Source organism: Lynx rufus, unplaced genomic scaffold, assembly GCF_022079265.1.
Source record: "Lynx rufus isolate CCGP_SWC_20201006 ecotype Redwood Valley unplaced genomic scaffold, mLynRuf1.p SCAF_8, whole genome shotgun sequence".
NCBI lineage: Eukaryota > Metazoa > Chordata > Mammalia > Carnivora > Felidae > Lynx > Lynx rufus.
Window position 1 is genome coordinate 103,426,915 of NW_025814896.1, and position 27,289 is coordinate 103,454,203.

A 27,289-nucleotide genomic window follows, 5' to 3' on the forward strand; every position below is an offset into this window, starting at 1 on the left:
GAAGCCTGGCAGGCATGTCACAGAAGGAATGCAGACAAGAACAATATGCCGGGCTGTGGCAGGAGACCCAGTCCCTATGCCCACACGTGCAGGGGCATGATCCGGCCCTCAGCATGCTAGAGGCTTGACTACAACAATGCAGAGGGCTGACAGTCATCTCAAACACATATCATAAGCTTTTCCCTCCCCAGCTGGTTCAAACTCACAAAGCCATTCACCCAGCATTTTGAAAAACCGCCCATTTCCCTGTAAAAAAGACTTGAGAAGGTTAGTGCATAATCTACAGGAAGAGCTTAAAGCAGAAAGAAAACGGTGATGGCAGCAGTCTGGGTCCTGTGGCTGCCCTTCTGTGCCACTCCATGGAGGAGTGTGCGCAGTGCCCTAGAAACCTGGGGGCACAGGCAGGTGGGCAGGTGGGCAAGGACAGGGCAGGGGCAGGGCAGGGTGGGGAGAGAGGTCTGTGGCAGTCAGGGCCCACAGCTGAATCTCTGAGGAAGAGAGATGAGCCCAGATCTCTGCACCGCAGTGATCCCACAGCTGCCTTAGAAGTCATAAGGGGACACAAAGATGGTGACCTTGGACACATGGTTGGCCTGGAAGGAGCGGTCCAGGTATTCTGACATGTCGACGTCCACCTCTAGCGTCTGAGGCCCCTCCAGGGTCTGGACGAGGATCAGCTCCCCCGTCTGCCGGTCTGAGCGCTGCATCACAAAGTGGCCTCGGCTGTTCCCACCCACGATCCCAAACCGCAGGCTGTTGGGTCCGGGTCGGCCGGGGGCTGAGGCCGTAGCCATGCGGAAGAGCGTGATGGGCGTCTTCAGGTTGGAGGGCAGAGAAAGGTAATGGAAGGAGATGGTCTTGGGCAAGTGGCGGCACGGTCTGCTCTCCATGGGGCAGGGGTTTCGCTCACACTGGCTGGAACGGAGAGGCAAAGTGGAGGGAGTCAGCCTTGGCGAAACTCAGGAAGGGCTGCCCTGACCTGGCTCGCCGGCCCCACTGCCTTCTTGCGGAGGCCAGCAGAGTGACCTTCCCCAGCCACCAGCTCCTCACCACAGGTGCTCAGAGCCACAGGCAAATGAGCATGGGTGGTGTCAGGTGTGGCCAGGGCACAGGTGCTCCCCTGACCCACTTGTGTGTGGATGGGCATGTATACTTATATATGCTGTTACTATAGTTTTCACAGAAAACTAAAGCTGGGGAAGATTAACTAGTGATGGTCCTGGTATTCAAACCAGGTGCCCCTTCTACATGTGCCGACACCTCTCTCAGTAATGGTGGGACCCCGGCAGGTAGCTGCCAACACTGGAATGTGGTGCTCTATATGGGGTGAACTTTCCAAACACCCAGTGTTTACTCTTAAAGAGGGAACCCTGTCTCTCTTAATAATTTGGAATCAGGATCTTGTGGAAGTGCTTCTGAAATTTCTCTACCTTACCCAACATAAAAGACAGATGCAATTCAGTGACCCATATAATCACAGTTATGCAGGTTGAATACGGTATCTGGCTGTGAATCAGGGCTGTCCCCGAAGGCTATGACATACAGTCCTTTCACTACGTGACTTCTGAGGAAGATCGTGATGCCTTCGGGCTCAGGAAATAACTGCCACTCTTCAATGCCACTGACTTTCTCAGTGCTTCTATTCTGTCTGCTACAGTGCAAAAAGCAATTCAGGCATCTGAGCTTGTGAAGTCAATTCACTCTAAAGACAATGTTAAGGCTCTTGTGGTCTCCGTTTCAGAAGAAAATACATGCACTCTGTGATAGTTGTAGTTACTCTCCTGAAAGGCCTGTCTCTCACCTTTTGAAAACAAAAACTACTACGTGCTGAGATTCCTGAAAATCAAACCTCCTAATCTCAGAGGAAGAGCAGATTAATATAATGCAGAGTGACTGGAACCTACCAGTTACCAGCCATGTGAACACGAGAAAATGATCTTCTCCCAAATCTGTGTAATATGTCTCTGCCTCCTGGTAATGTGACCACAGTGGTCTTCCCTCCAGCGGCCCCCACCCCCAAAAGTGCTGCAGCAGGGTGGCTAGAATTCAGTCATCCTCCATGTCAGCAGGGAGCACTTAGAACTGTACCCCTATCAGGGCAAATTGGGTTCTTGCTGCACAGAGCAGCAAGGCATTAAATGCAACCACCGAAGGGAAACGGAAGCTCAGAGAAGCCAGACTCCCAGCTCCCGCCTTCCATCCTTCCTTGGATATAACTGTACCTTTTCCTAAGAACTGAGGCAGAATCTGGCCCACCCACCCTGGGAGGCCTGGCTGAGGGATGTATGCGCCCGGCCGTGGGTGCCCTGGCTATACTCACAACGGAGACGTCTTCACGTAGCTCACGTTGCCGCTGCCCTCGGGGCACTCCGGGCTGACGCACTGGAAGCCTCCACCGGTGTTGATGCACATGGTTCCCCGGGGACACACGTGCTGGGGGCTCACACACTCATCGACGTCTGAAATAAGGGACATCCCAGGGAGGGTGAAAATCCCGATGTCCCTTCTGTCACAAGACCACATGAAAAACCTCAACAGGCACTGGAATGTGGTGAGCTTTCTAAATACCTAAAATTTATTTTTCAAATTAGGAAACCATGTCATCCTTAGCTATTTGAAATCCAGCCCCCGTGGAAGTGCTGGAGAACCCTGCTGGGGAGCTCACCTCCCCGGGATCCTGTCCTTCCTCAGGGTAGACCCGTCACAGACGTGCTAGAAGCACAGGAGCATTACCAGTCACAGGTCACAACACTTCTCTCAGATCTGCCTCCTCCTCAGCCTGAGCGCTCCAGAGTCTCCCCTCGATGGCTATTATCAGGCCCTTTAGGAGCCAGATCTTCCAGAAAGCCTTTCTACTCCGCTCACCTCACCCCAAATGCATATGTCCTCACTCTCCTTACAGGAAGTCTCTGCTGTTGCCTTCACCCCAGCTGGAAGCTGTTTCTTCCCAATCTGCACAATCCTACCTGGGTCTGCCTTCTTGAGTACTTGTGGGATGGATGGATGGATGGATGGTGGGAAGGAGGGATGGAAGGAGTGATGGATGAATGGGGGATGGATAGAGGGAGGGAGGGATGGATGAACAGATGGAGGGATAGATGGCTGGAGGGAGGGAGGGATGGATGGTTGGTTGGGGGATGGATGGTTGGTTGGGGGATGGATGGATGGAGGTGTCTTCTCCTTCCCCAGTCCCAGGTTACTCACTCCTCTGATCCCTGCAGAGCCCCTAGTGGGGATCCCACCAGGATGTCACTGGAGAGCCACCTCTTCTCTCACATTGCACTTCAGGCCATGGAGATGCCCTCTGCCTTCTCTCCTGCTCCTTCTCCCCCAGTGGCTAAGAGCTGCTGTTCGAGACCAGCCAGGCTCTCTCTTGAGCGCTGCAACCACCTGCCTCTGCAGCAGCATCACTCACCCTCACAGCTCTTCCCGTCGGCCATGGTCCGGTACCCGCTGGGGCAGGCACAGCGGTAGGAACCCGGGGTGTTCACACAGGTGTGCATGCAGAGCCGGGGGCGTCCCTCCTGCCCGTAGAGCTCGCATTCATTCACATCTGGGGACAGAAGTGCCCAGTATGAGCAGGAGCCATGTGGTGAACACCCACCAACCATGACCCAGGATGGCCGCACCTCAATTCCTGCAGGGGATGGCCACTGTGGCTAAGTGGCTGGGTCTGGTGGGGTAGGGAAAGCCCGTCCCCAGCAGAGCATCCAGAAGAAGAGCAGGTGTGCTCCCCTTCCTCCCCAGCCAAGGGCCCACAGGGCCGAAGGGAGGGGTGAGAGGGACCTACGTGGTAGACCCTAGATGGGTTCCTCTAAGGCGGAAGACTAACAGAAAGGACCCCGCAGAGGCTGGCAGATGGGGCCGGCAGCCCAGACTATTGGCTTGGATCACAGCCCCACCTCAACTGGCCTCATCTTTGGGCATGGAGTAAAAGAGGCTCTCATTTCTGCTGCTGTTAAAATGAGGTAGTTGGCACCAACCGGCCAATTCTCAGGTTTGGGCCTGCTTAGTTTGAGTGGTTCTTAGAAGGCACTTTGGTATTAGGAGAGGTTAGCTGCAGTGGCTGGGTCTGTAAAGCTAAGTGGAGAGGGGACCAGGGAATTGGGTCCCAGACCCCTGCACAGCTCAGGGGGCCTGTCTCGCCAGCACAAGGACTCAAGCTCCTCTCTGCCCGTGTCACTGCAGCTGGATGGAGGGGACAAGGGGCCTCAAGGCCCTTCTAGAGGAGTGTCCGTGGTTTGGATGGCACCGTGCTCGAGTTCTGTAATGGGAGCAAGTGTGGGCACCCATGGCTGCTTTCTCCAGTCTTGATTCTCACGATGGCCCCTAACGTCTAGTCTCAGCAGCCATCAGGTCGACACTTACCTAAAACGCAAAGCGGGTCGGGCTTTCTGAGACTTTGCCCATCCCCTGCGCTGGGTGAGCCTGCAGCAGGAGGGCGGCGGGTGGGAGCCCCGTCCTCGCTCCCCCACCCCCCCAGTCCCGCCCGCTTCCGGGACAGAGCCCCCGCCTACCCTGGCAGACGCTGTCGCCCGCGGCGGCGCCGCTCAGGTGGAATCCGGCCTCGCAGCTGCAGTGCTGCGCCCGCTCCACCTGCGCACAGCGCGGCGCGCGGCTGAAGGCGGGGTCGCCGGCCACGCTGCCGTCCGGGGCGGCTGCGGGGACAAGACACCCTCAGCGCCCGGCCCTGGCGCACCCGCCGCGCGCCCGACCTCGGGCAGGGGCCGGGAGGAGGGCCGGGCCGGGGGCGCGCCCCCTCGTCAGGGCTTACGCTGGAGTCGGGAAGGAAAGACAAGCCGTTAACCAGAAACCCGCAGCCGGCCGCAGCCGCCCGCAAATCCCAGGGCAGGAGGCGCAGGCCACGCGGCGGCGCCCAGAAGAACCGCCGCGGGGTCAAATCTCCGTTTTCCCGCAGAAGGCTTAACACACCAGCATATGCTAACAGTGATGCCTGGAGGTTGAAACTAGGGAATTTATTATTTTTATTTTGAGAGAGAAGGGGAACGCGAGCAGGGGAGGCGAGGAGGGAGAGAGAGAGAGGAAGAGAAGAGAAGAGAGAGAAGAGAAAAGAGAAGAAAGAGAAGAGAAGAGAAGAGAAGAGAAGAGAAGAGAAGAGAAGAGAAGAGAAGAGAAGAGAAGAGAAGGAAAAGACCCCAAGCAGGCTCATTCAAAGGCGGGGCTCCATCCCCACAAATGGCGAGATCATTATGCCAAAAACAAGAGTCAGAGCCTCACTAAGCCACCTAGATGCCCCTAAAACTATGAAATGTAAAACACTACTTTTGGGGGGTTCTTTTTTGTTGTTGTAATTTTTATACCTTTCTAAGGAATCTAAGCTTTCCATTTTTAAACCAAGGACATCAATTTTCCAATCAGAAAAAAAAAATCTTTTAAATTAGCTTTTGAAAGTTTTCAAAAGATTTGCAGCTTTTTACGGTTAGGGGAGGTGGGAGAGGAACGGGTGGTGAAAGAAATGGTGCTGAACCTCTTCAGCGGGGACACAACACGGGGTGACTCCATTTATGCAAAGTCTTCAGAGTAATCAGATTCATAGAGAGCATGTAGAGTGGTTGTGGGGGAGGCTGGGAGGGGAGGGAAAAGGGAAGTACTGTTTCAGGGGCAGAGTTTCAGTTCTGGAAGACGTGGTGAGGGCTAACCAATGTAAATGCACTTAATGCCTCTGGCCTGTACCCTTATAGTGGTGAAAATGGTACATTTTATGTTGTATATATTTTACTATAATAGGGAAAAAAGAGATGAGTGGATTTTTTCAATGTTTATTTTTGAGAGAGAGAGAGAGAGAGCACAAGAGGGGAAGGGGCAGAGAGAGAGTGAGACACAAAATCCAAAGCAGGCTCCAGGCTCTGAGCTGTCAGCACAGAACCCGACACAGGGTTCAAACCCATGGACTGGGAGATCATGACCTGAGCTGAAGTCGGAAGCTTAACCGACTGAGCCACCCAGGCACCCTGAGGTGAACGGATTTTAAAAAGTATTCAGAGAAAAAAAAAAAAAAAAGTATTCAGAGAGGGGCGCCTGGGTGGCTCAGTCGGTTAAGCATTCGACTTCAGCTCAGGTCACGATCTCACGGTTTGTGAGTGTGAGCCCGGTGTTGGGCTCTGCGCTGACAGCTCAGAGCCTGGAACCTGCTCCACATTTTGTGTGTGTCTCTCTCTTTGCCCCTCTCCTGCTTGTGTGCTCTCTCTCAAAAATAAACAAACATTTAAAAAAATATTTAAAAGATATTCGGAGAGGGGCTCCCCCTCAGAGCTGGAAAGACACGGGCAGAGATGATGGGAAGGAAGGCTCCAGGCGAGCAAGAACCCGGGCCTCTGCTGGGCTGTTTGTGGAGACCATGAGGACATCCACTGGCTTCAGACGCACCTGCCCACTCCCTCCTCCCCTTCCCTGGGGAGGTTCTTGTCGTGGGGAAATCTTTACATATAAAGTCGCACCTGAAGAGCAACTGCCTACAGGTCCTGACGGCACCAACCCTGACATGTGGGGTTTAGGACACTCAGGGTCTAGGGCCAGCACATTTGGCTTGAAAGAAGGCCCATTTCTTGTTCTCTCCTGTTTGTAAGTAGGAGGAGAGGCGATGGGACTGTTTCCACGGAGAGCAGCTCCCCGGATGGGAGCTGGAAGAGCCTCCAGGCTCTTGGGAAGGGCAGCTTCATTCCGAGAAAGCACCGGCGAGGCTGAGTCAGCTGAACAGAACCAAGACAATTAAGCGGCAGCTCTCTGGGGGCAAAATATTTAAAACTGGCCTTGGACGGAGTCTGATGCAAGAATATCAAGTTCCGACAAAGCTCCTACTCTCTGGACACTAGCGCTAACCACCAGTTCCTCCTCCTCCCCACACCGAGATTCCGCACCGAAACCCAGACAACCGGACGGGACACTCCAGGGCTTTCTGGCAAAGAAAGAGGACAGCTTTAGGATTTGACTTTTTAATCTAAGAAACGTTGGCTACAGCACAGTGGGGGGACCCTCATAGATATCTTACTGGATTATCTTGCCATCTGTGAAAACAGCCACTATGTGGCCTGTAGACCTGCTAGCTAGGGACGTGTTGGGACTCAAGATGTGGATAATGAGCTTCCCACCAGTCAGATGTCTGGTGCACAGCTCTGAGGGTACTTTGGCCTGTATCAGTAACTGCTGATTTTGCTGGGAGCATCAGAAAGGAAGAGCCATTCCGTTGATCTGCAGAGGAAATGCTGACCGAGTGAAGGTGGAGCAGGGAAGCTTCTCAGGCCAAATTCCCAGTCTGGGGAGCTCTTACATTAAGGGGTCAGTACCTCCACCTGCATTTTCTTACATGAGAAGGATCAAAACTCCGGTTACACAGGAGACCTGCATTCCATCTCAGATAACCACCGCAGTAACTGGAGGGATCAGGGGACAGAAAGCCCACTCTCGGGTGGGGAACTGAGCTCCTGACACATCTGCGTGTGGTGACCTGTGACCAGGGTGCTCCTCTCTCTACAGTGGAACGTCCTCACCCAGCCCCACGGCGGCCACGTACCTGTCTGGGCCTGGTGCTGACAGTGGCTCCCCGTCTTCCCGGGAGGACAGATGCATTTGTACTGGCTGACTCCTTCTACACACGTGCCGCCATTCTGACAAGGCTGGCTGGAGCATTCGCTCATGTCTAGGAACAAATAATTTTCAAATAGAAGTAGTTGAGTTCTGATTCTAAAATGAACCCAAACCAAAGATGGGTTACTTTTCTTTACATGGCAGGAGGACTCCAGCTTCCACTCTCCCGCCATTCGGAAAGCCACATACCCTGCCACACACCAGGAGCTTGCCTGGGCTCTGCCTGCAGGAGCTGGCCCGTCAGCCAGCCACTCTCCACCAGAGGCACCATTTTCTAATTTACAGGGTGGACCACTGCATGAACCCACATTGCCTTTGAGTCAAGCTGTACTGTCCCCAACTCTGCCCTTAGCAGCCAGCACCCAGGAAGAACACCTTTTCAGGGGAGTTGTGAGAGTGATAGATGGTCCATCAGTGTCCGGAGAAGGGGAAAACCAGCTCTCTCCAAATTCCCACCCGGAAGCTCTCCTGTACTCATTTCCTGTGCAACCAAGGAAGACTTTTTGACTCTCAACACTTCCTAAGTGGTGGAAAAGGGAAATGTTCCTTGCTCATACACACAGCAGTCCTGTGGGAAAGCAATATATAGAAAGAGATATAGATTTAAAAGTTTAATGGATTTCTCTCTGTGTGGTAGGATTACAGGCAATTTTTCTTCATTTACACTTTTTTTCTACTCTTTCATTTTCCCACAACGACCTTTCCCACAATAAATTTTCTAATTAGAAAAAAATAATTTTTTAAAAACCCTCAGGCCACATCTGCGTGTTATGAATCCTTAAGCCCAGTCTTTTTTTTTTTTTAATGCTTATTTTTATTTTTGAGAGAGAGCTCGAGTGGGGTAGGCACAGAGAGGGAGAGAGACACAGAATCCGAAGCAGGCTCCAGGCTCTGAGCTGTCAGCACAGAGCCTGATGCGGGGCTCGAACTCATGAACCATGAGATCATGTCCTGGGCCAAAGTTGGACGCTTAACCGACTGAGCCACCCAGGCACCCCTAAGCCCAGTCTTTTTTGTTTGTTAACTTTTTTTAAACATTATTTATTACTGAGAGACAAAGCGTGAGCATGGGAGGGACAGAGAGAGGGGGAGACACAGAATCTGAAGCAGGCTCCAGGCTCTGAGTTGTCAGCACAGAGCCTGATGCGGGGCTCGAACCCACAAACTGTGAGATCATGACCTGAGCTGAAGTTGGACACTTAACCAACAGAGCCACCCAGGCGCCCTACCCCTAAGCCCAGTCTTAAAGCACAGAGAGCGCAAGCCCTTTCTACCAAAGAGAGAGGTTTGTCAGTTCACTGAGTTGACCACAGCATCTCAGGAAAGGAAGCTGGAAACCTCTCCTTGTTGGCATATGAGCATCCTTTCCTGCTGTATCTATCAAGAGGAAGAAAGGGTGCTTTGCTCCTGATGAGAACAGCAGCCTTGCTGTGGGTGGGTTGGCTTGGGATGCTGGCTTCCCTTCTGCCTCTTCAGAGCTGGGATGTTATACAGACTATTGTATGGTTTCTGTTAGTTGTGAAAGGACCCAGATCATCCAAATGCTGCTTATTCCTGGGGAAGGAGCTTTTTCAGCTTCTCAGTAACCTCACCCTGCTTGTGTTCTCCCCATACGTTCTGTTCTCAGATGACTGGTCTCTAGGAATGTGTCTAGAGTGACACTGTACACAATATGCCACAGAGCTTGGAATTCCCGCTTCTGCCCATTGCCTGCCCCCAACACTGCTGTCTAGCAGAGTCTGAAAGCAAGCAGACCACTAGTCCGTGATGTTGTGGGCCGAGAGCCAAAGAGTGTGAACATGAGTAGCCTTCGATTTGGCCCCAGTGGGACGAGCGCCATTGTCTCTCCCCTCTGATCCTCCAGTGGAAGGGACCGGGCCTGGCTGCACCTGGTGGGGCAGGGGGTTTGGGGGGGGTTGGTCATCAGCTCAACAGAGAAATGTACAGGTGGCCCAGGACTCTGTTCTCTGTCTCCCCGTCTGGATCTTGTTGCCCAGGATTTTTGTTTCTAGACAGGCTCCACACAGACGTAATTTCTTATCTTGGTACACTGTGAGAAGCATTCCATGGCCCAGTGCCCAGTCCTGGTGCCCCATCTGTGTCCTGATCGAAGTATAGCTGTCATCACATTCACATCTGTCCCAGGCTGTGCAGGGTGGCTTCAGGGCCGTACAGAGGGCATGGGCAGAGGCTGAGGAGAGACTGTCTAGCCAAAAGCATGGCGGATGATCCTGTTGAACTCTGCTGTTTAGTGAGCACTTACTATTTCCCGGGAGCCGAGCTGCATGTTTTACGCACATGATCTGCTCTCTTCCCGTTTATTTATAATCCTTTCCTGTGTTCTGTCATCTCGTTTCAGATTTTCCATTTCTCCAATCACCTCATTTCTGAGGCTTGCTAGTTTTTATTTGTGCTGTCCTTTCACAGTTTTTATCTTTTTCAAATTTCTTTCAGCTTGTTTAGAAATACCAGGTAATAGTCTTGATCTATTTTATGGCCAGGTCTTTCTGGCATTTCCTCATTTTCTGTAGAGACTTTTTATTCTATCTTTTTTTTCCCTTATAACAGTTTGTATGGGATTTGACAAGAGTCCTTTTCTGTTACTCATGTTTAGAGGAAACACGTTCTCCTATACGGCTGGTCCAGCCTCCTGACTGTCCACCTGGCGCTTCCGTGGCTGTTTTCAGTGTGGCTCATGCTTTCTCTGCGCTGCCCGCTTTGTGCTCCTCTCCCGCTCTCTGGGCCATCCCTTTCGTGTGCACTGACATTCTTTGTTGAGCCATTTGGATCCTCCTCCCATTAGAGTCTCATCAATATCAGGCTATGTCCTGGGAGGTTTCAGGAGTTCCTAGGGGCCAGTGTGCTCCAGCCACTGAGACTTCCTGTTGAAAAGCCAGCCCAGGAAAGCCAGGACTGGGGTGGATCCTAAGAAGATGATTAGATTTCAAAGACAAAGAAAAAATCCTTTGGGCATCCAGGCGAGAAGACCAAGATACTTATGGCAGCAACAGCAGAATCAGCTACGACGGAAGACACAGAGGCATATTTAACACACTCAAGGAAAGAAGACGCAAGACAGGCAGGTGATGTCCAAACTGGCGCCCAGTGGGAAAGCTGCACTCTTTCTGAAAGAGCAAGAACTCGGGGGATTACCCTCAGCGCATCCTGAGGAATAGGCTGCAGAGCCGTCTGCACGAGGGCAGCAGTAAGGCTCCCCAAGGCACAGCATCACGAAGGATGGCGGATGGCTCGGGCTTCCCCGCAACGGCGTCTACAGCTGTCCGGCCGGCACAAAACAAAAGTCTTCCTTGGATCTCATCAGGCCTCGGAGTTCACTGCCAGTTTTTAAGAAATCAAGAGGCAAGGGACGCCTGGGTGGCTCAGTCGGTTGAGCATCCGATTCAGCTCAGATCATGATCTGACAGTTCATGTGTTCGAGCCCCACGTCAGGCTCCATGCTGATCATGCAGGGCCTGCTTTGGATTCTCTGTCTCCCTCTCTCTCTGCCCCTCGCTGCCCCCCTCTCAAAAATAAATAAACATTAAAAAAATTAAAAAAAAAAAAAGAAGAAATCCAGAGACCAAAAATGTACAAACCTGTAGTTATGAGATAGATAATACTGAGGCTGTGATGTACAGCATGGTGACTGTAGGTAACACTGCTGTGTTGGTAACAGGGAAGTTGTTAAGACAGTAGATTCTCACCACAAAGGCAAAACCATTTCTTTTCTTTTTGCATGTGTATATGGGAAGATGGGTGCTAAGGAAACTTGGTGTGATGACCATTTCACAATGTATGTAAGTCAGGTGGTTATGCTGCACATCTTAAGCTTAACACAGTGCTGGATGTTAATAAAACTGAAAGGAAGGAAGGAAGGAAGGAAGGAAGGAAGGAAGGAAGGAAGGAAGGAAGAGACTGGAAAATCATGTTAAATGACCCCACAGGGATGCAGTTAACAAAATCAAGGCTGTGGGAAACAAACCATTTTCTTCAACAAATAAACTGGAAGAGACTGAGGCAGGGTGGCAGGAGGAAGGAGGAGGAAGGGGAGGAGACTGTAGACTAAAAAGGAGTAAGAGGGGCGTCTGGGAGGCTCAGTAGGTTAAGTGTCTGACTCTTGACTTCGGTCCAGGTCATGATATCACAGTTCTGGGATTGAGCCCCGCATGAAACTCTGTGCTGACAGATCAACCAACTGTAATGTGTGGCTCTTATGTGGACCCTGGTTCAACCAAAGTGTTAAAAAATCATGAGGCAACTAGAGAAATTTTTACCCTAACTAGGTATTTAAAGATATTAAGGAATTTGCTGTATTTGAGTGTGTGAGGATCGTTATACCATTCTTTCTACTGTGCATTTAAAATTTTCCACAGCGATGGCACAAGAACAGACACTCAGATCAATGGAACAGAATAGAGAACCCAGAAATGGACCCACAAACATATGGCCAACTAATCTTTGACAAAACAGGAAAGAATATCCAATGGAATAAAGACAGTCTCTTCAGCAAGTGGTGCTGGGAAAACTGGACAGCGATATGCAGAAGAATGAAGCTGGACCACTTTCTTACACCATACACAAAAATAAACTCAAAATGGATGAAAGACCTCAATGTAAGACAGGAAGCCATCAAAATCCTCGGAGAGAAAGCAGGCAAAAAACCTCTTTGATCTTGACTGCAGCAACTTCTTACTCAACACGTCTCTGGAGGCAAGGGAAACAAAAGCAAAAATGAACTACTGGGACCTCATCAAAATAAAAACTTCCACACAGAGAAGGAAACAATCAGCAAAACTAAAAGGCAACCGATGGAATGGGAGAAGATATTTGCAAATGACATATCAGATAAAGGGTTAATATCCAGGTTCTGTAAAGAACTTATCAAACTCAACACCCAAAAAACAAAGAATCCAGTGAAGAAATGGGCAAAAGACATGAATAAACACTTCTCCAAAGAAGACATCCAGATGGCCAACTGACACATGAAAAAATGCTCAACATCACTCATCATCAGGGAAATGCAAATCAAAACCACAATGAGATACCACCTCACACCTGTCAGAATGGCTAACATTAACAACTCAGGCAACAACAGATGTTGGCGAGGATACGGACAAAGAGGATCTCTTTTGCATTGTTGGTGGGAATGCAAGCTGGTGCAGCCACTCTGGAAAACAGTATGGAGGTTCCTCAAGAAATTAAAAATAGAACTACCCTACAACCCAGCAATTGTATAAATTGGATAAAGCAATTGGATAAATACTAGGTATTTATCCACGGGATACAGGTGTGCTGTTTCAAAGGGACATATGCACCCCAATGTTTATAGCAGCACTATCAACAATAGCCAAAGTATGGAAAGAGCCCAAATGTCCATCGATGGATGAATGGATAAAGATGTGGTATATATGGCACAAAAACAGACACACAGACCAATGGAATAGAATAGAAACCCCAGAACTAGACCCACAAACGTATGGCCAACTCATCTTTGACAAAGCAGGAAAGAACATCCAATGGAAAAAAGACAGCCTCTTTAACAAATGGTGCTGGGAGAACTGGACAGCAACATGCAGAAGGTTGAAACTAGACCACTTTCTCACACCATTTACAAAAATAAACTCAAAATGGATAAAGGACCTAAATGTGAGACAGGAAACCATCAAAACCTTAGAGGAGAAAGCAGGAAAAGACCTCTCTGACCTCAGCCGTAGCAATCTCTTACTCGACACATCCCCAAAGGCAAGGGAATTAAAAGCAAAAGTGAATTACTGGGACCTTATGAAGATAAAAAGCTTCTGCACAGCAAAGGAAACAACCAACAAAACTAAAAGGCAACCAACGGAATAGGAAAAGATATTTGCAAATGACATATCGGACAAAGGGCTAGTATCTAAAATCTATAAAGAGCTCACCAAACTCCACACCCAAAAAACAAATAACCCAGTGAAGAAATGGGCAGAAAACATGAATGGACACTTCTCTAAAGAAGACATCCAGATGGCCAACAGGCACATGAAAAGATGTTCAGCGTCGCTCCTTATCAGGGAAATACAAATCAAAACCACACTCAGGTATCACCTCACGCCAGTCAGAGTGGCCAAAATGAACAAATCAGGAGACTATAGATGCTGGAGAGGATGTGGAGAAACGGGAACCCTCTTGCACTGTTGGTGGGAATGCAAATTGGTGCAGCCGCTCTGGAAAGCAGTGTGGAGGTTCCTCAGAAAATTAAAAATAGACCTACCCTATGACCCAGCAATAGCACTGCTAGGAATCTACCCAAGGGATACAGGAGTACTGATGCATAGGGGCACTTGTACCCCAATGTTCATAGCAGCACTCTCAACAATAGCCAAATTATGGAAAGAGCCTAAATGTCCATCAACTGATGAATGGATAAAGAAATTGTGGTTTATATACACAATGGAATACTACGTAGCAATGAGAAAAAATGAAATATGGCCTTTTGTAGCAACGTGGATGGAACTGGAGAGTGTAATGCTAAGTGAAATAAGCCACACAGAGAAAGACAGATACCATATGGTTTCACTGTTATGTGGATCCTGAGAAACTCAACAGGAACCCATGGGGGAGGGGAAGGAAAAAAAAAAAAAAAAAGAGGTTAGAGTGGGAGAGAGCCAAAGCATAAGAGACTGTTAAAAACTGAGAACAAACTGAGGGTTGATGGGGGGTGGGAGGGAGGGGAGGGTGGGTGATGGGTATTGAGGAGGGCACCTTTTGGGATGAGCACTGGGTGTTGTATGGAAACCAATTTGTCAATAAATTTCATATATATATAAATAAAAAAAAAATAAAAATCCCTTATCTAAAAAAAAAAAAAAAAGATGTGGTATATATACACAATGGAGTATTACTCGGCAATCAAAAAGAATGAAATCTTGCCATTTGCAACTACATGGATGGAACTGGAGGGTATTATGCTAAGTGAAATTAGTCAGAGAAAGACAAATATCATATGACTTCAGTCATATGAGGACTTTATGATACAAAACAGATGAACATAAGGGAAGGGAAACAAAAATAATATAAAAACAAGGAGGGGGACAAAACAGAAGAAACTCCTAAATATGGAGAACAAACAGAGGGTTACTGGAGGGGTTGTGGGAGAGGGGATGGGCTTAATGGGGAAGGGGCACTAAGGAATCTACTCCTGAAATCATTGTTGCACTATATGCTAATTAATTTGGATGTAAATTAAAAAAAATAAAATTAATTTTAAAAAAGATAAGTTCTATTTAAATATATATATGTATGTAAAAGAACATAAACAGTCCTTTTGATTCAGTAAATTTAGCTTTTTGGAAAAAAAATTTTTTCCACCGCAAAACATGTATTAAGATTGTTTGTTTTGGCATTATTTATGATTACAAAAACCAGGCACAAAAAAGGGATAGTTCAGTAGAACTAGAATAGTTCCCTTAGGGGGAAGTGCTTTGTAATCACTGAAGGCCATGTTTGGGAAGGAAGAGTTAATGAAGACTCACTTCTGTTAATATCTAACCACAAATGTTGTTGGATATGTAAAGCTTGCATATATACACCTAGATAAAAGTCTGGAAGGAAGTTCTTAGTTGTTTTTTTTTTTTTTAACATAATCCCTCATTCATTCGTTCGATCAGTCCGTAAATCAGCCAGCCAGTCACTCAGTAGCTAAGTGGCTACTGCATCAGAGGAAGCTCTTTCTCCTCAAATCCTTTTCTGAAGGTCTCTGAGGAAAGGACTCATACAGTGACCCGTGCTCTGCCCTGACTGCAACATAGCCTCCCAAGCACCCGATCTGGTGCCTCAGCCCTGCTTTTTCAGTCTCCTGAGGTTTGTCTACGTGGGCTCCTCCTGTCTCCTGTGCCTTCGTCTCCCTCTGATGTCTCACTGCCCTTCAGGCCCTGAGCCGCTTCCTTTCTGTCTCTACCCTCTCCTCACTGGTGCCCTTACCACCGTCTGTAGATTTAAGTATGTCACCAGCTCCCTCCCTCCCACCCTCCACCTGACCTCTGTTGGGAAAGGCAGTCTCGGGCAGTCTTTGGAGCCCCACTTGGCCGAATAAGAACAGGCCTTGGGACTGGACCGCTTCCTTAACATGAGGCAAAGAGCCCACGGCCTGTGCAGGGCTTACCACCGCCTGGAGGAGACTTCTTTCCCTGTTTCGGGTTCCAAGAGTATTCTTTTGTTCTGCTTACGTGTGTATGTCAATGGCCCTCAGCTTTCAATCTTTCAGACTCCGTGGGAAGGGGTTGGGGGTCCTTCCCCTGCAGCACGAGAGGGGTACATACCCGAGAACTGCCCCGTGTCAGCTGCTGAGAGAGACCCGCCAGCCACGCTGGACCGGCGCCCACTACCGAGGCTGATTTCGCTCTGTCTCTTCCCTGTGAGAGCCAAGTGTGGCTCCATCTGGTGCCTGACCGTGCTGTGTGTTCCTGGGTAACTCTAATACTAAGATGCAGTGGGCAGAGTCCAAAGAGTCCCCGCTGGGAATGGTGATATGGTGTTCTGCTCGATGGTATCCATGGGTTGAATTAACGGTTCTCCACCAGGATGTCGTACAGACATTTTAGCTTAATGTGTCCAAAATGGAGCTCTGATCAACGACCACCCCCCACCCCAAGCAGGGTGGTTAAGAACAAACCTACACTTGTCGCTCAGTGTTCAGTGTCTCTGGCTTACAGGTTTTTTTTTTTTTAATGTTTATTTAATTTTGAGAGAGAGAGAGAGAGAGAGAGACACAGAGAAAGCACAAGCAGGGGAGAGGCAGAGAGAGAGGGAGACACAGAATCCAAAGGAGGCTCCAGGCTCCAAGCTGTCAGCACAGAGCCCAACACGGGGCTCAAAATCACGAACTGTGAGATCATGACCTGAGCCGAAGTCGGCCGCTTAACCAACTGAGCCACCGGGGTACCCGATCTTCAGTATCTCTGTAAATGACACCATGCACCCCGACATTCAAGCGGAGTTGGGGAGCCTGGACTTCTCTTTCATGTAGACAACCCACATGGGTTTAATCATGGAAAGTTCCATCAGTTCTGTCTCTAGGTTTACTTTCAATCTCCTCTGCCGTATCTCACCCCTGGACTTCAGTAGCCCCCTAAGTGGTTCTCCGGCTCTATTCCTGTCACCTCCTGTCACTTTCTACACAGCAGCAACACACAAATCCAATTACCACACCTCTCTCTGTAAACGTGTTTATTGTGCCCAAACTAAAATCCAGCCTCTGCATGGCCTCCAAGGCTGCAAGAGCGGGCCTGTGCATCTCTCTACCTCACCTTGCTCACTCTCAGCTCACACCTGTTCCGGGAGCAAGGTCGTGTACTTTCTTTATTCATTTCCTCAAACATACCAAATTCTTTTTTTTTTTTTTTTAATTTTTTTTTTCAACGTTTATTTTTGGGACAGAGAGAGACAGAGCATGAACGGGGGAGGAGCAGAGAGAGAGGGAGACACAGAATCGGAAACAGGCTCCAGGCTCCGAGCCATCAGCCCAGAGCCCGACGCGGGGCTCGAACTCCCGGACCGCGAGATCGTGACCTGGCTGAAGTCGGACGCTTAACCGACTGCGCCACCCAGGCGCCCCAAACATACCAAATTCTTCCCTTCCTTGGGGCCTCTTTGTACCTGCTATTCCCTCTTCCTGGAACAGACTCTTCCCCCGCCACCCACCCACTCACCTGCTCATCACATGACTAGACCCCCCTCCCACACACCCTTTCACATCTCTGCATCCCTGTGACTGCCTCAGAGAGGTCCGCCCCTATTCCTGCCCCCATCATATTTATTCTCAGCCCCTTCTTAGATCCCTTCAGGGCACTGACCGCACACCCCCATTTCTTTACCTTTGCATTTTCGTCTCTGTTTTGCTACCTTCCACCTTAACAGGTAAGCCCCACGAGGTTGGGTAGTGTCTCTTAGACTCAGTGGGAATCCTTAGCACTTGGTGCAATCTTTTGTGCGTAGCTGATGTTCGATGAAAATTGGTTGAATGGATGAATAAAGGTTAAAAAGCGGTGTTTTTTGAAGCCTCGGTAGCTCAGTTGGTTAAGTGTCCGACTCTTGATTTTGGCTCAGGACATGACCTCATCATGGTCACGAGATTGAGACAGAGCCCTGCATTGGGATTCTCTCTCTCCCTCTCTCTCTGCTCCTCCCCCATTCCACCTTTTCTCTCTCTCAAAATAAACATTTTTTTTTTTAAAGGTGGAGGGGAGGGGATGACTACCAAAAACAATTCTTTTTTCCCAGCATAGGAATAAGAGAAAAAGTTATTTATTTCCCTCAAATTTTTTCTTTGGTTACCGATGTTGTCAAAGTAACAAAGCCCGTGGCTATGATTCTCCCAATTCAGAAAGCTTCAAATCTTAAAAACATACCCTTCCAAGAAAGAAAGGAAAAAAGGGAAATAATCCAGGAAGCTAAATGGCTGCTTTCCATTCTGGAGCTCCAGAGCCTACCTCTGCCCAAGGGGCTCTTTTAATGGCAGGATTATGTGTAATTTCCTTCTATGCCAAGTTGGGTTCATCACCTTCTCTCCAAGCAGCTGACTGTGGATGGGGTGAGGGGCAATTATTAAAGAGCTGCTAAATCTTTCACTGTCTCTGACATTTTGGGTCTTGAAATGAATCCCCTGTGATTAAGAAGATTCTTTTGCTTCTGTGGTCACAACACAATGACCACAGGACTGCGCATATGGAAAATGAAGTGGAGGCACGCGTCACGAAAATTCTAGGGCCACCGTGAGGGGTGTGTGTGTGGAGGTCACTGGATTTTTGAACCCCAGCCCAAGTCCTGCCCACACTGTTAACACTGTTACAAGAGGTCACCAAACAACAGATCGAGGCTCTATTTCTCCTTCTTGACAGGCTTGGGTGGAATCCCTCTGAGGCTCTTATTGGAGACGGCATCCATTAATCAAACAAATTCCTGCTGAGGACAGAAGCGTCCACACAGGCACCCTAACCCGAGTTGCACCCTGGGCGGTGACAGATCAGAGTTTCCTTCCCACCACCAAAGGGTGAGCCCCCATACCTAGTTTACACTTAAACAGATGAGAAATCCATCTGAGATCTCCGTGGGGACTGGAGACAATCTTTCCCGGGCTTTAGATAGTAAATGTGGCCCCAGTAGAAGTCCAGGGTGGGCTGTGCCAAGCAGTCCTCGGCATGGAGGTCAGGGAAGGACACATGGCCAGGAAGGAGGCTGAGGGAAAGGGGAGACAAAGAACACGCGGCAGATCTGGAATGAGCTCATGGGTGAGAGTCAGGAGGTGCACTACATTGGACAACGAGGAGGGCCAGGAGACTTGCTGGCCACACTTGGCATTGGTCCTCCACGGAAAGTCTGATCTCCACATCTCAGGAAAGGAGACTGCTCTGTGCGGCTGGTTGCCCTGATCTTTGTAAGGAAGGGCTAGCCTGGTCTTCCCAAAATGTCAATGCAAGTGTAAGTGAGCAGGTGCGGGAATGTCTTGCCTGGCCAGTGCTGACAGTCAGGACATAGCCCCACTGTCGACTTATAGCAGGCAGCTACTCTGATTGGTGAGGGCCTAAAATGCATCAGCGCTTCAAAGTTTTCAAGATCTTTTCTGCTTCTGGCAGTGGCAAGAACCAGTAAAGTGGTGTTTCTCGAAACTTAGTTAATGTCAGAATCACCTTAAAAATGTAGATTTCTAAAGTCCCATCTATAAAGGTCTCACCCGACTCAACGGGTCTTTTGAGGCCTCAGAGCCTGCCGTTTATAAGCTTTCTCGGCGACGTTGGAGCACCTGAATGTTCGAGAACCACGGCACACATGTCATGATTCACTAGGACGCTCTTTTCCACCGAGGGGTCCTGCTGCAGGAAGGCCGGACACTATTACGTAATTAGTACGTGCAAGCTCAAGAGGGAGCTGGCAGATGTGCCCAGGGTCCTCTGCAGAGGCGCCCAGTCAAGCTGCTAAGATGGAGCTGGGCTGCGGGGAACGTTTTGCATTCCAACCTTCGTCAAGCCCCTATGCGGCCCTTTGCTCAAGCTATTCCTTGTGACTGTGTTCCTGAACCTCTGACGTTCCTTACCCATTTGCCTACAAATGCATTCTGCCAGCTATCCCTTCTGATGAATGCGTCTTTTTATTTAAACCACGTCGTGCTCGCTGTAAATGCACGTCACTACTGAGACCGACTACGTGGACAATACCCGAGCAAGACAGAAAACAGCACATGGGGTAAAACCTATTTCTGCACCCAGCACTGCTGGGAGAGTGGGCTGGTGTGGCCCTTTTAAAGAGCAGCATGGTAGTGCTCGGTTTAAAGGAAGTGAGCACACAGCCAGCTGTCCCCTGACTGCAAACCCAAAGAGACAGCCTGGAGACAGAGGAGAGATCAGAAGACCTTGCCAGCACCATTTATGGCAGTGGGGACTTGACTGCCATCTGGGCCTCCATGGTCAGAGGCATGGTCAGGTAAGATGTAGGGGGCACCCCGCAGAGGATGATGTGGCCGTCGGAGCACCTGAGTACCGCCAGAAAGAAATCAACTGGGGTCCGTCATTCAATCCGTAAGTTAAAAATACAGACACTCAAAGCAATGATAATGAGATGTCATTGTGTTCTCACCTCCTCTGCTGCCATATTTATCATCCATAAGGTGCTTACCCTGGATGGAGACTTCTCAGGGTCAAGGGTAAATCCAGATACTGGCATTTTCCTTGGTGTGTTTGCCAGTGACATGGCTTGTATTTCTTGGCTGGTTCCCAGCTAGGTCTGAGAGCTGGTACCTGTAATCAACCTTAAAAGCATCTGTATTCCCCAAAAGATAGAAAATAGAAGTCTAAATCCACGAATGTGGTTCTGGTTGCCCTGGGCTCCGCAGGTCAATCCACACGATCTGTCTTTAGAGATGACATATTTTCTAATGTTCCTTTATGTTTTCAAGTTATTTATGCATTCAAAGTCCTCTCTACACTGCCCTTGACAACATACTTACTTATGTAATGTGCATTTCCCTTTCAACTCTTGGGCTAAAATCAGGGACATTCTGTCCCAGAAGATGTCCTATGAGACCTGCTTTAAAAATGACTGGTGTCCATGACTTTCTAACCATATTCTTTTGAAAAGCCCAGAGATCATGCATGCCAAGTCTGATTTTCCTCTACATCAAGAAAGTACTGCTGTTGAGCTGAGCACAGAGAGAAGAGAAACCTTTTCATGCCTGCCCTCCATCCTAGTAGTCTCTCCTGGAGCCAGTCTACACCAAGTCCCAAAGCAGACACAAAAGACACTTGAGAATTTCCCTAACCCTACAGGTCACCAACGGCCTTGCAAAATACAGCCCCAGAACATTGGTAAGAACCCATCACCAGTGTCCAGAACAGAGCAAGGTGTTGAGGAGCATAGACTCTGGGGTCAGAGTGTCTGGGAGTGAATCAGTTTAGCCTGCCCCCCCGCTGTGTGGTCTTGGGCAAGTTCCTCCACCTCTCCATGCCTCAATTTCCCCATATGCAAAACAAGACTAAATTGTTGAGAGGGTTTGGCAGAGCTCACGCAGGCCAGCCCAGGCCTGGTGTGGAGGTGAGTCATCGGGCATGTTGGCCACTATTCTGCAGAGGAGGAATGGTAGAGGAATCAGGCAGAAAGTGTCCCAGGGGATGACCCTTTCTACCCAGCAGAGCCCTGCTGGGCTGCAACAGGTCCAGCCCAGAGAGGTGGGAAGGAGGGGCTGTACCTCTGCAGTGGGGCTGCTCCCCCGTCCAGGTGCCGTTGGGAAGGCACACCACGCTGCTGGGCCCAACCAGCCGGAAGCCAGGGTTGCAGGTAAAATGGACTTCGTGATCCACTAAGTACTTGCTTCCAAACTTTCTGCCATCCAGAGGGGCGTTCAGAGCAGGGCAGGAAACTGTGAGGACAAAAAGAAGGACCGTGGTCACTCAACCTCAGTTGAGTTACAACATCTCAGTTACAAGGCTTCTCATCTTCAAGTGCTCCTGTGCTGAGTGCCTCCTCCAGGCTGTGCACAGTGCTGGACATTTTTAATGCTGTGTCCGATCGAATCCTCAAAGCACTCGCAGGCCTGGGTGATACGTGCCCACTCAGTGAAAGATGAGCTGGCACTTTAGAGACATTGAGTGTTGTGTGCAGGGCTGCGAAGCGTGGGGGGGGTGGGGTCAAAACTGGGACCCCCCCCCCCACCTCCCTAGGTGTGGCTGACCTGCCCACTCCTGCCTTCTCAGAACTCTAGCCTCACCGGGTTTCTTAGGCCTCCTGAACAGGCCCGGATCAAGCCCACCTCTAGGCCTTGGCTTTTGCTCTTTTCTCAGCCTGGAATGTTCTTTCCCCAGAACTTCTCCTCTCTGGCTCCTTCTCACTCTTCAGGTCTGAGCTCGAACGCCACCCCCTCCCAGAATGTTCTCTGGCCACCTTGCTTAGCTAAACCACCCCCCAGGCACTCTCTACCCCATGAGCTCACTTTGCTTTTTTCTTAGCATATGTAATTGTTGGAGTTGACTTCTCCATGTATTTGTTTCCATGTTTGTTGTCAGTCTTCTCCCTCCAAATGCAGTTCGAGAGGGCTGGGACTTTGCCTGGCCTTGCATCCCTGATGTGGCCCCAGCATCAGCCTGGTGCCTGGCACACAGTAAGTGCCCAATAAATAATTCTTGAACAAACGAACCAATGAAAAATTATTTACTGAGTGCTTACCATGTGCCAGGCACTATATTAGGCACTTGGTATATACTAGTGAACAAACCAGACAAAACCCAGCTCTCAGGAAGTCCCCTTCTAACAGGGGCGACCATGGATAACCAAGGTCCTTAAGCAGCAGGCACAGTGTGAGAAGAAGTGGTAAGTGTCATGTAGAGGATAAAAGTAGGGAGTAGTATTGGGGATGACAGGGGAGGGGACCAATTGTGAATGTGGTGGTCAGGGTAGGCCTCACGGGGGCAGAGGTGAAGAAAGGAAGGCATAACCATGCAGATATCCAGAAAGGACAGAGGGAACAAGTCGGTGCCCAGGCCCTGTGGTGGAAGTGTACCTGGCAGGTCTGAGGAATGTTAAGGAGAGCTGGAAAGCAGTTGGGGATGAAGTCAGAGAGGCAACAGGGAGCCAGAGAGGGTTTGAAGTGAGGGTTTGAGGTGAAGCACGAGGTGGCCGATTTACACATTAATATAGCACCAGTGGCTGCAGCCTGAGCGTGAAGGGCAGGGTGTGAGGGAGGATGGAGTGGAGGCACAACCTTGACATGACAGTGGTGTGACCAGGGCGGGAGCTGGGAGCGGAGAAAGGCGGCTTGAATGCCGGCTGTGCTGTGAAGGTGTGCTGAGGGGAGACAGAGCCGCCCCACCTTTTCCTCTACCCGCGGCTGGTGCCTCCCGTGGTCAGCACTTGTGGAAAGAAAGTTGCCAAATTGGGACAGGTTGGATTTAGATTTTGTTTAGTCGGAAACTCAGAGCCACTTCTAAAATGCTTTAGAAGGAAATTCCAAGTGTCATTTGTGAAAATGCTCTTTGGTTTTAGACAGATGAGAAAGAAGCTGTTGCTTCGGCCGCTCAGGCTGTAGTGAGTGATAGAGAACCGCACAGCATCTGCCATGATGGGAACAGCTGCCCACACGTTCCCCCCACATCCTTCCCGGAGCAGCTGTGGCAGGCCGGGCCTGGGCAGACGGGCAGGAGATGGCCCCTCGGAGCACCCTCGGTGCCCTCTGGTTACCGGGGGACCACTGCCACAGCACTCTCCTTTAGTAAGTCTTCAACGTGACACCCAGTGGTAATAACGTTATGAGATGGAAGCGAGTGTGAGTTCACATCCCAAGGCTTGGGAGCTCCCAGGCTGCTGCCTCAGTCCCTGAAAATAAATGACTTTATAGTCCTTTTAAAATATCAACTACGTTATTGTGCTGAAAGGCATATCAAATGCCTTTGGGGAAAGGAGTAGGGTCTCTTTGGGGATAAAAAAAATCTTTAAAATCCTCAAAAACAAGGGGTGCCGGTGTGGCTCATTTGGTTAAGCATCCGACTCTTGATTTTGGCCTAGGTCATGATCTTACGGTTCGTGGGTTCAAGCCCCATGTCGGCTGACAGCAAGGAATCTGCTTGGGATTCTCTCTCTCCTTCTCTCTACCTCTCCCCTACTCACACACACACGCTCGTGCTCGCTCTCTCTCTCTCTCTCAAAATAAAGAAACAAGCATTAAAATAAAACAAAAACACGAGACCTGTAGAGGACTCTGAAAACAAATCCTCAAAAAAGAAAAACTACCTGCTGGAGCAACTCACAGGTAAATCGTACCTGAGTAGATGCAACAGTCTCTGGCACACAGTAGGTGCTCAATAAGTGTTAGTAGAATTAATAAGTGGGTACAGGTCAATTAAAAATCAATTTGCAGTCACTTCTCAAATTGGAGCCAAAGGCCTCTGTCCAGTGAAGGACGTGCCCCTTGGCTGGTTCATTATAAGCACGATGTGGTGAGTCTACAGGGCCACAGGGAAGCTCCCTGTGCTTTCTGGAATGAGGTTACTGTGTAAGGCATGAAATCAGCAGTGAAGCAATCCTAGAGACTGGGAGCACGAATGGAATGAGGCTGCCTGGTAAGCCCTGAAGCTGATGGGTTTTAATGTTCCCCAGAAAGGAAAGCTGAGAAAATAGGAGGGAGATTCTTAGAAGCCAGGAAGAGGAAGGCTAAGAAGTCTCCAGGCCTAGAAATCATTCTTCCTGACTCCCAGCAAATGCCCTTAGGGAAAAAAAAAAAAAAGTAAAAGACAGGGCACCTGGTTGGCTCAGCTGGTTAAGTGTCTGACTCTTGATTTGGTCTCAGGTCATGATCTCATGGTTTGTGAGTTTGAGCCTCACGTGGGGCTCTGTGCTGAGAGTGTAGAGCTTGCTTGGGATTCTCTCTCTCTCTCTCTCTCTCTCCCTCTCTCTCTCCCTCTCTGCCCTTCCTCCCCCCCCCCCAAATAAATAAATATATTTTTTAAGTAAAAAAAAAAAAAAAAAAGTAAAAGATAACTTCCCTACTACCTGCAGGCTCCAGGCCCAGGCTCAGCCTCCTAACCCCTACCCCGCAGTGGGGATCCTGACAACTGCCTACTTCCACGTCCAACGCATGGGAGAGACAGAATGCACTGTGGCAATATTTAAAAAGAGAATTGGTGGGGCGCCTGGGTGGCTCAGTCGGTTAAGCATACGACTTCAGCTCAGGTCACGATCTCGCGGTCCGTGAGTTTGAGCCCCGCATCAGGCTCTGGGCTGATGGCTCAGAGCCTGGAGGCTGCTTCCGATTCTGTGTCTCCCTCTCTCTCTGACCCTCCCCCATTCATGCTCTGTCTCTCTCTGTCTCAAAAATAAATAAACATAAAAAAAAATTTTTTAAAAGAGAATTGGCAGGAGCACTTTGTGGCTCAGTTGGCTAAGCATCTGACTCTTGATTTCAGCTCAGGTCATGATCTCATAGTTCCGTGAGTTCAAGCCCCACGTCGGGCTCTGTCCTGATCGTGCAGAGCTGGCTTGGGATTCTGTCTTCCTCTCTCTCTGCCCCTCCCCTGCACTCTCTCTTTCTCAAAGATAAATAAGTAAACTTAAAAAAAAGTCTTATAAAAAGCGAATTGGCCACTTAAACTTAAAAAAAAAAATCTTACAAAAAGCGAATTGGCCACTTAATAAAAAAAATTTTCTCTGGTTCAAGGAAGAAAAACCTGGAATCCGGCAATAAGAAGATCATAATTTAACAATAGACCTCTCTATCTACTCTAGTGGACAGAAGCCTCTAATATAGGCAGGGCAGTCTTATGAATTATCTCTTGCAGGTTCTTCTTGGAAACTCCCAAGGACCATGGGAGCTGTGATCGTATGAAAGCAGAAAGGAGCCGTGTAGTTGTGCAGCTAGTAGGAAAAAAAAAATCACATCTGGTACCTATTACTGCTAACTTACTCCTATTGGCCTCAGTTTCCTCATCTGTAGCACAAAGGAAGGATGCCCTGCCTGCCTCTCAGAGTCTGGCTGTGGGGAGCCCCACTGAAGGCTGGGCCTCACAGTGCCTTGGAGAGTGTGAGGAGTTTGGCAGGTAGGTCTAACTCTGTACCGGTGGGGCCGAGGAGAACATCAGCAACTCAGTGCTGGGGAGACTCTGGATTTGCTGCTATAATCTCTGAAGAGGTAGGGAATCCAACGCCTTCCACAGGAAACTTCGTCTCACACAACAAAGGAGACCCTTGATAAATTGTCTGACATGAGTCAATGACAGCAGATATTCCATAGTCTCATGACGTAGAACAAACATGGTGACTGGCCCCCTGACTCCCGTCACCCTGAGGAGAGGCCAGAGGAAATCCAGTCACCCATCCAATGGCCTCACAGTGAAAGCTGTTTACTGGGACAACCTGGAAAACGCCCAGTGTCTGTCAGAGTCCTACCCTCGGGGGGTCCACCTTAACCCTCACCAAACGGGACTTGCCCTCAGCAGCACCCCCTCCCACTAATGGAGGACTCAGGTCAGAGGACTAACGTCATGCCTGAGAAACTGAAGCCAATGCTGGTTGGGGGAGTAGCAGGCATGCCACACTGGTGTGGGACGTTGTGGAGGGGAGGTGGTATGTGTGTTCGGGGAGGGTGTATGTTCAGGGAGGGAGCTCTCTGTGCTTCCCATTCAGTTTTGCTGTAAACTTAAAACTGCTGGAAGAAAATAGCCAATAAAATTTTTTTAAAAAAATGGAACCAAATGGAGTCTTCCTGTGTGGGGACAGGGAAGGGAAAAGCAGCTCATGCTCTAAGAGTGGTGTCTTTTGACAATTCTGTGAGGATACTATGTAGACGAGAGCGTTAGTAAGCCTCAAATGAAAAGGGGAAATGGGTGACCTTCAGATGGGGGAGAGGAGAGCCAGCAGATGCTTCTTTTAACACACTCACCATATGCTCCCTACCAACCAGTATCTTATTTTATTTTTAAATTTATTATTTATTTTTTTCAATGTTTATTTATTTATTTTGAGAGAGAGCATGGGCAGGGGAGGGGTAGAGAGAGACAGACAGAATCCCAAGTAGGCTCCGAGCCATCCGTGCAGAGCCCGATGTGGGGCTTGAGATCATGACCAGAGCCAAAACCAAGAGTTGGATGCTCAACTGACTGAGCCACGCAGGCACCCCCCAACCAGGGTTTTAAAACGGGCCCCCAGCAGGAGGCGAGGTAGGGAGAGGCCCGGAATCCACTTCGGGACAGGGTGAGGCGTCGGCAGGTGGGGATGGGGACAGAACCCACAGGTGAAGGGCCCGAGTGTTGCGTGTGACCCTAGTGGTGCAGATGTGGGGACCCACCTGGGGGGGTGTCTGGGCCCACTCTGTTCACAGAGTTCTGCAGTGCAGCCAGCCGGTTCTTCATGTTGCGGATGCCCTCGGCGAAGCGCGTCTCCTGGCCCTTCAGCACCTGCTGCAGCTGGCGGATGGCCGTGAGGAGCTGCTGTTTGTTGAGACAGTTCTGCGGAGAGAAAAAGTCACCACCACCGCCACCACCATGGCTGCTTCAGTGCCATGAGCTCGCTCTCAGCTTCCAGAAGCCACCCAGACCCCTGGGCCCCAAACGCCCTAGTGGCTCGCTAAGCACGATGGGAGAGTGGCCTCCCAAGGCGTCCCGACATCTGGTGCTGAGTTAGGTCACCAGACAAAGGTCCTGAGCACACGTATCCTAGCGCCAGATCGCTTCTCAAG

General features: G+C 49.6%; 1 protein-coding gene across 1 annotated transcript in view; it reads right to left on the reverse strand.

The window, feature by feature from the left end:
• Positions 1-542: 542 nt before the first annotated feature.
• FBLN7 (fibulin 7) overlaps positions 543-27,289 on the reverse strand; it is a 32,416-nt gene continuing 5,669 nt past the window's right edge. Inside the window, exons 4-10 of the mRNA XM_047069204.1 lie at positions 26,900-27,059; positions 21,317-21,487; positions 7,532-7,657; positions 4,518-4,658; positions 3,416-3,553; positions 2,321-2,459; positions 543-915 (exon numbers count right to left, since the gene is read on the reverse strand). Of these exons, the coding sequence (XP_046925160.1) occupies positions 543-915; positions 2,321-2,459; positions 3,416-3,553; positions 4,518-4,658; positions 7,532-7,657; positions 21,317-21,487; positions 26,900-27,059 (1,248 nt within the window). The remainder of the gene's footprint in view (positions 916-2,320; positions 2,460-3,415; positions 3,554-4,517; positions 4,659-7,531; positions 7,658-21,316; positions 21,488-26,899; positions 27,060-27,289) is intronic.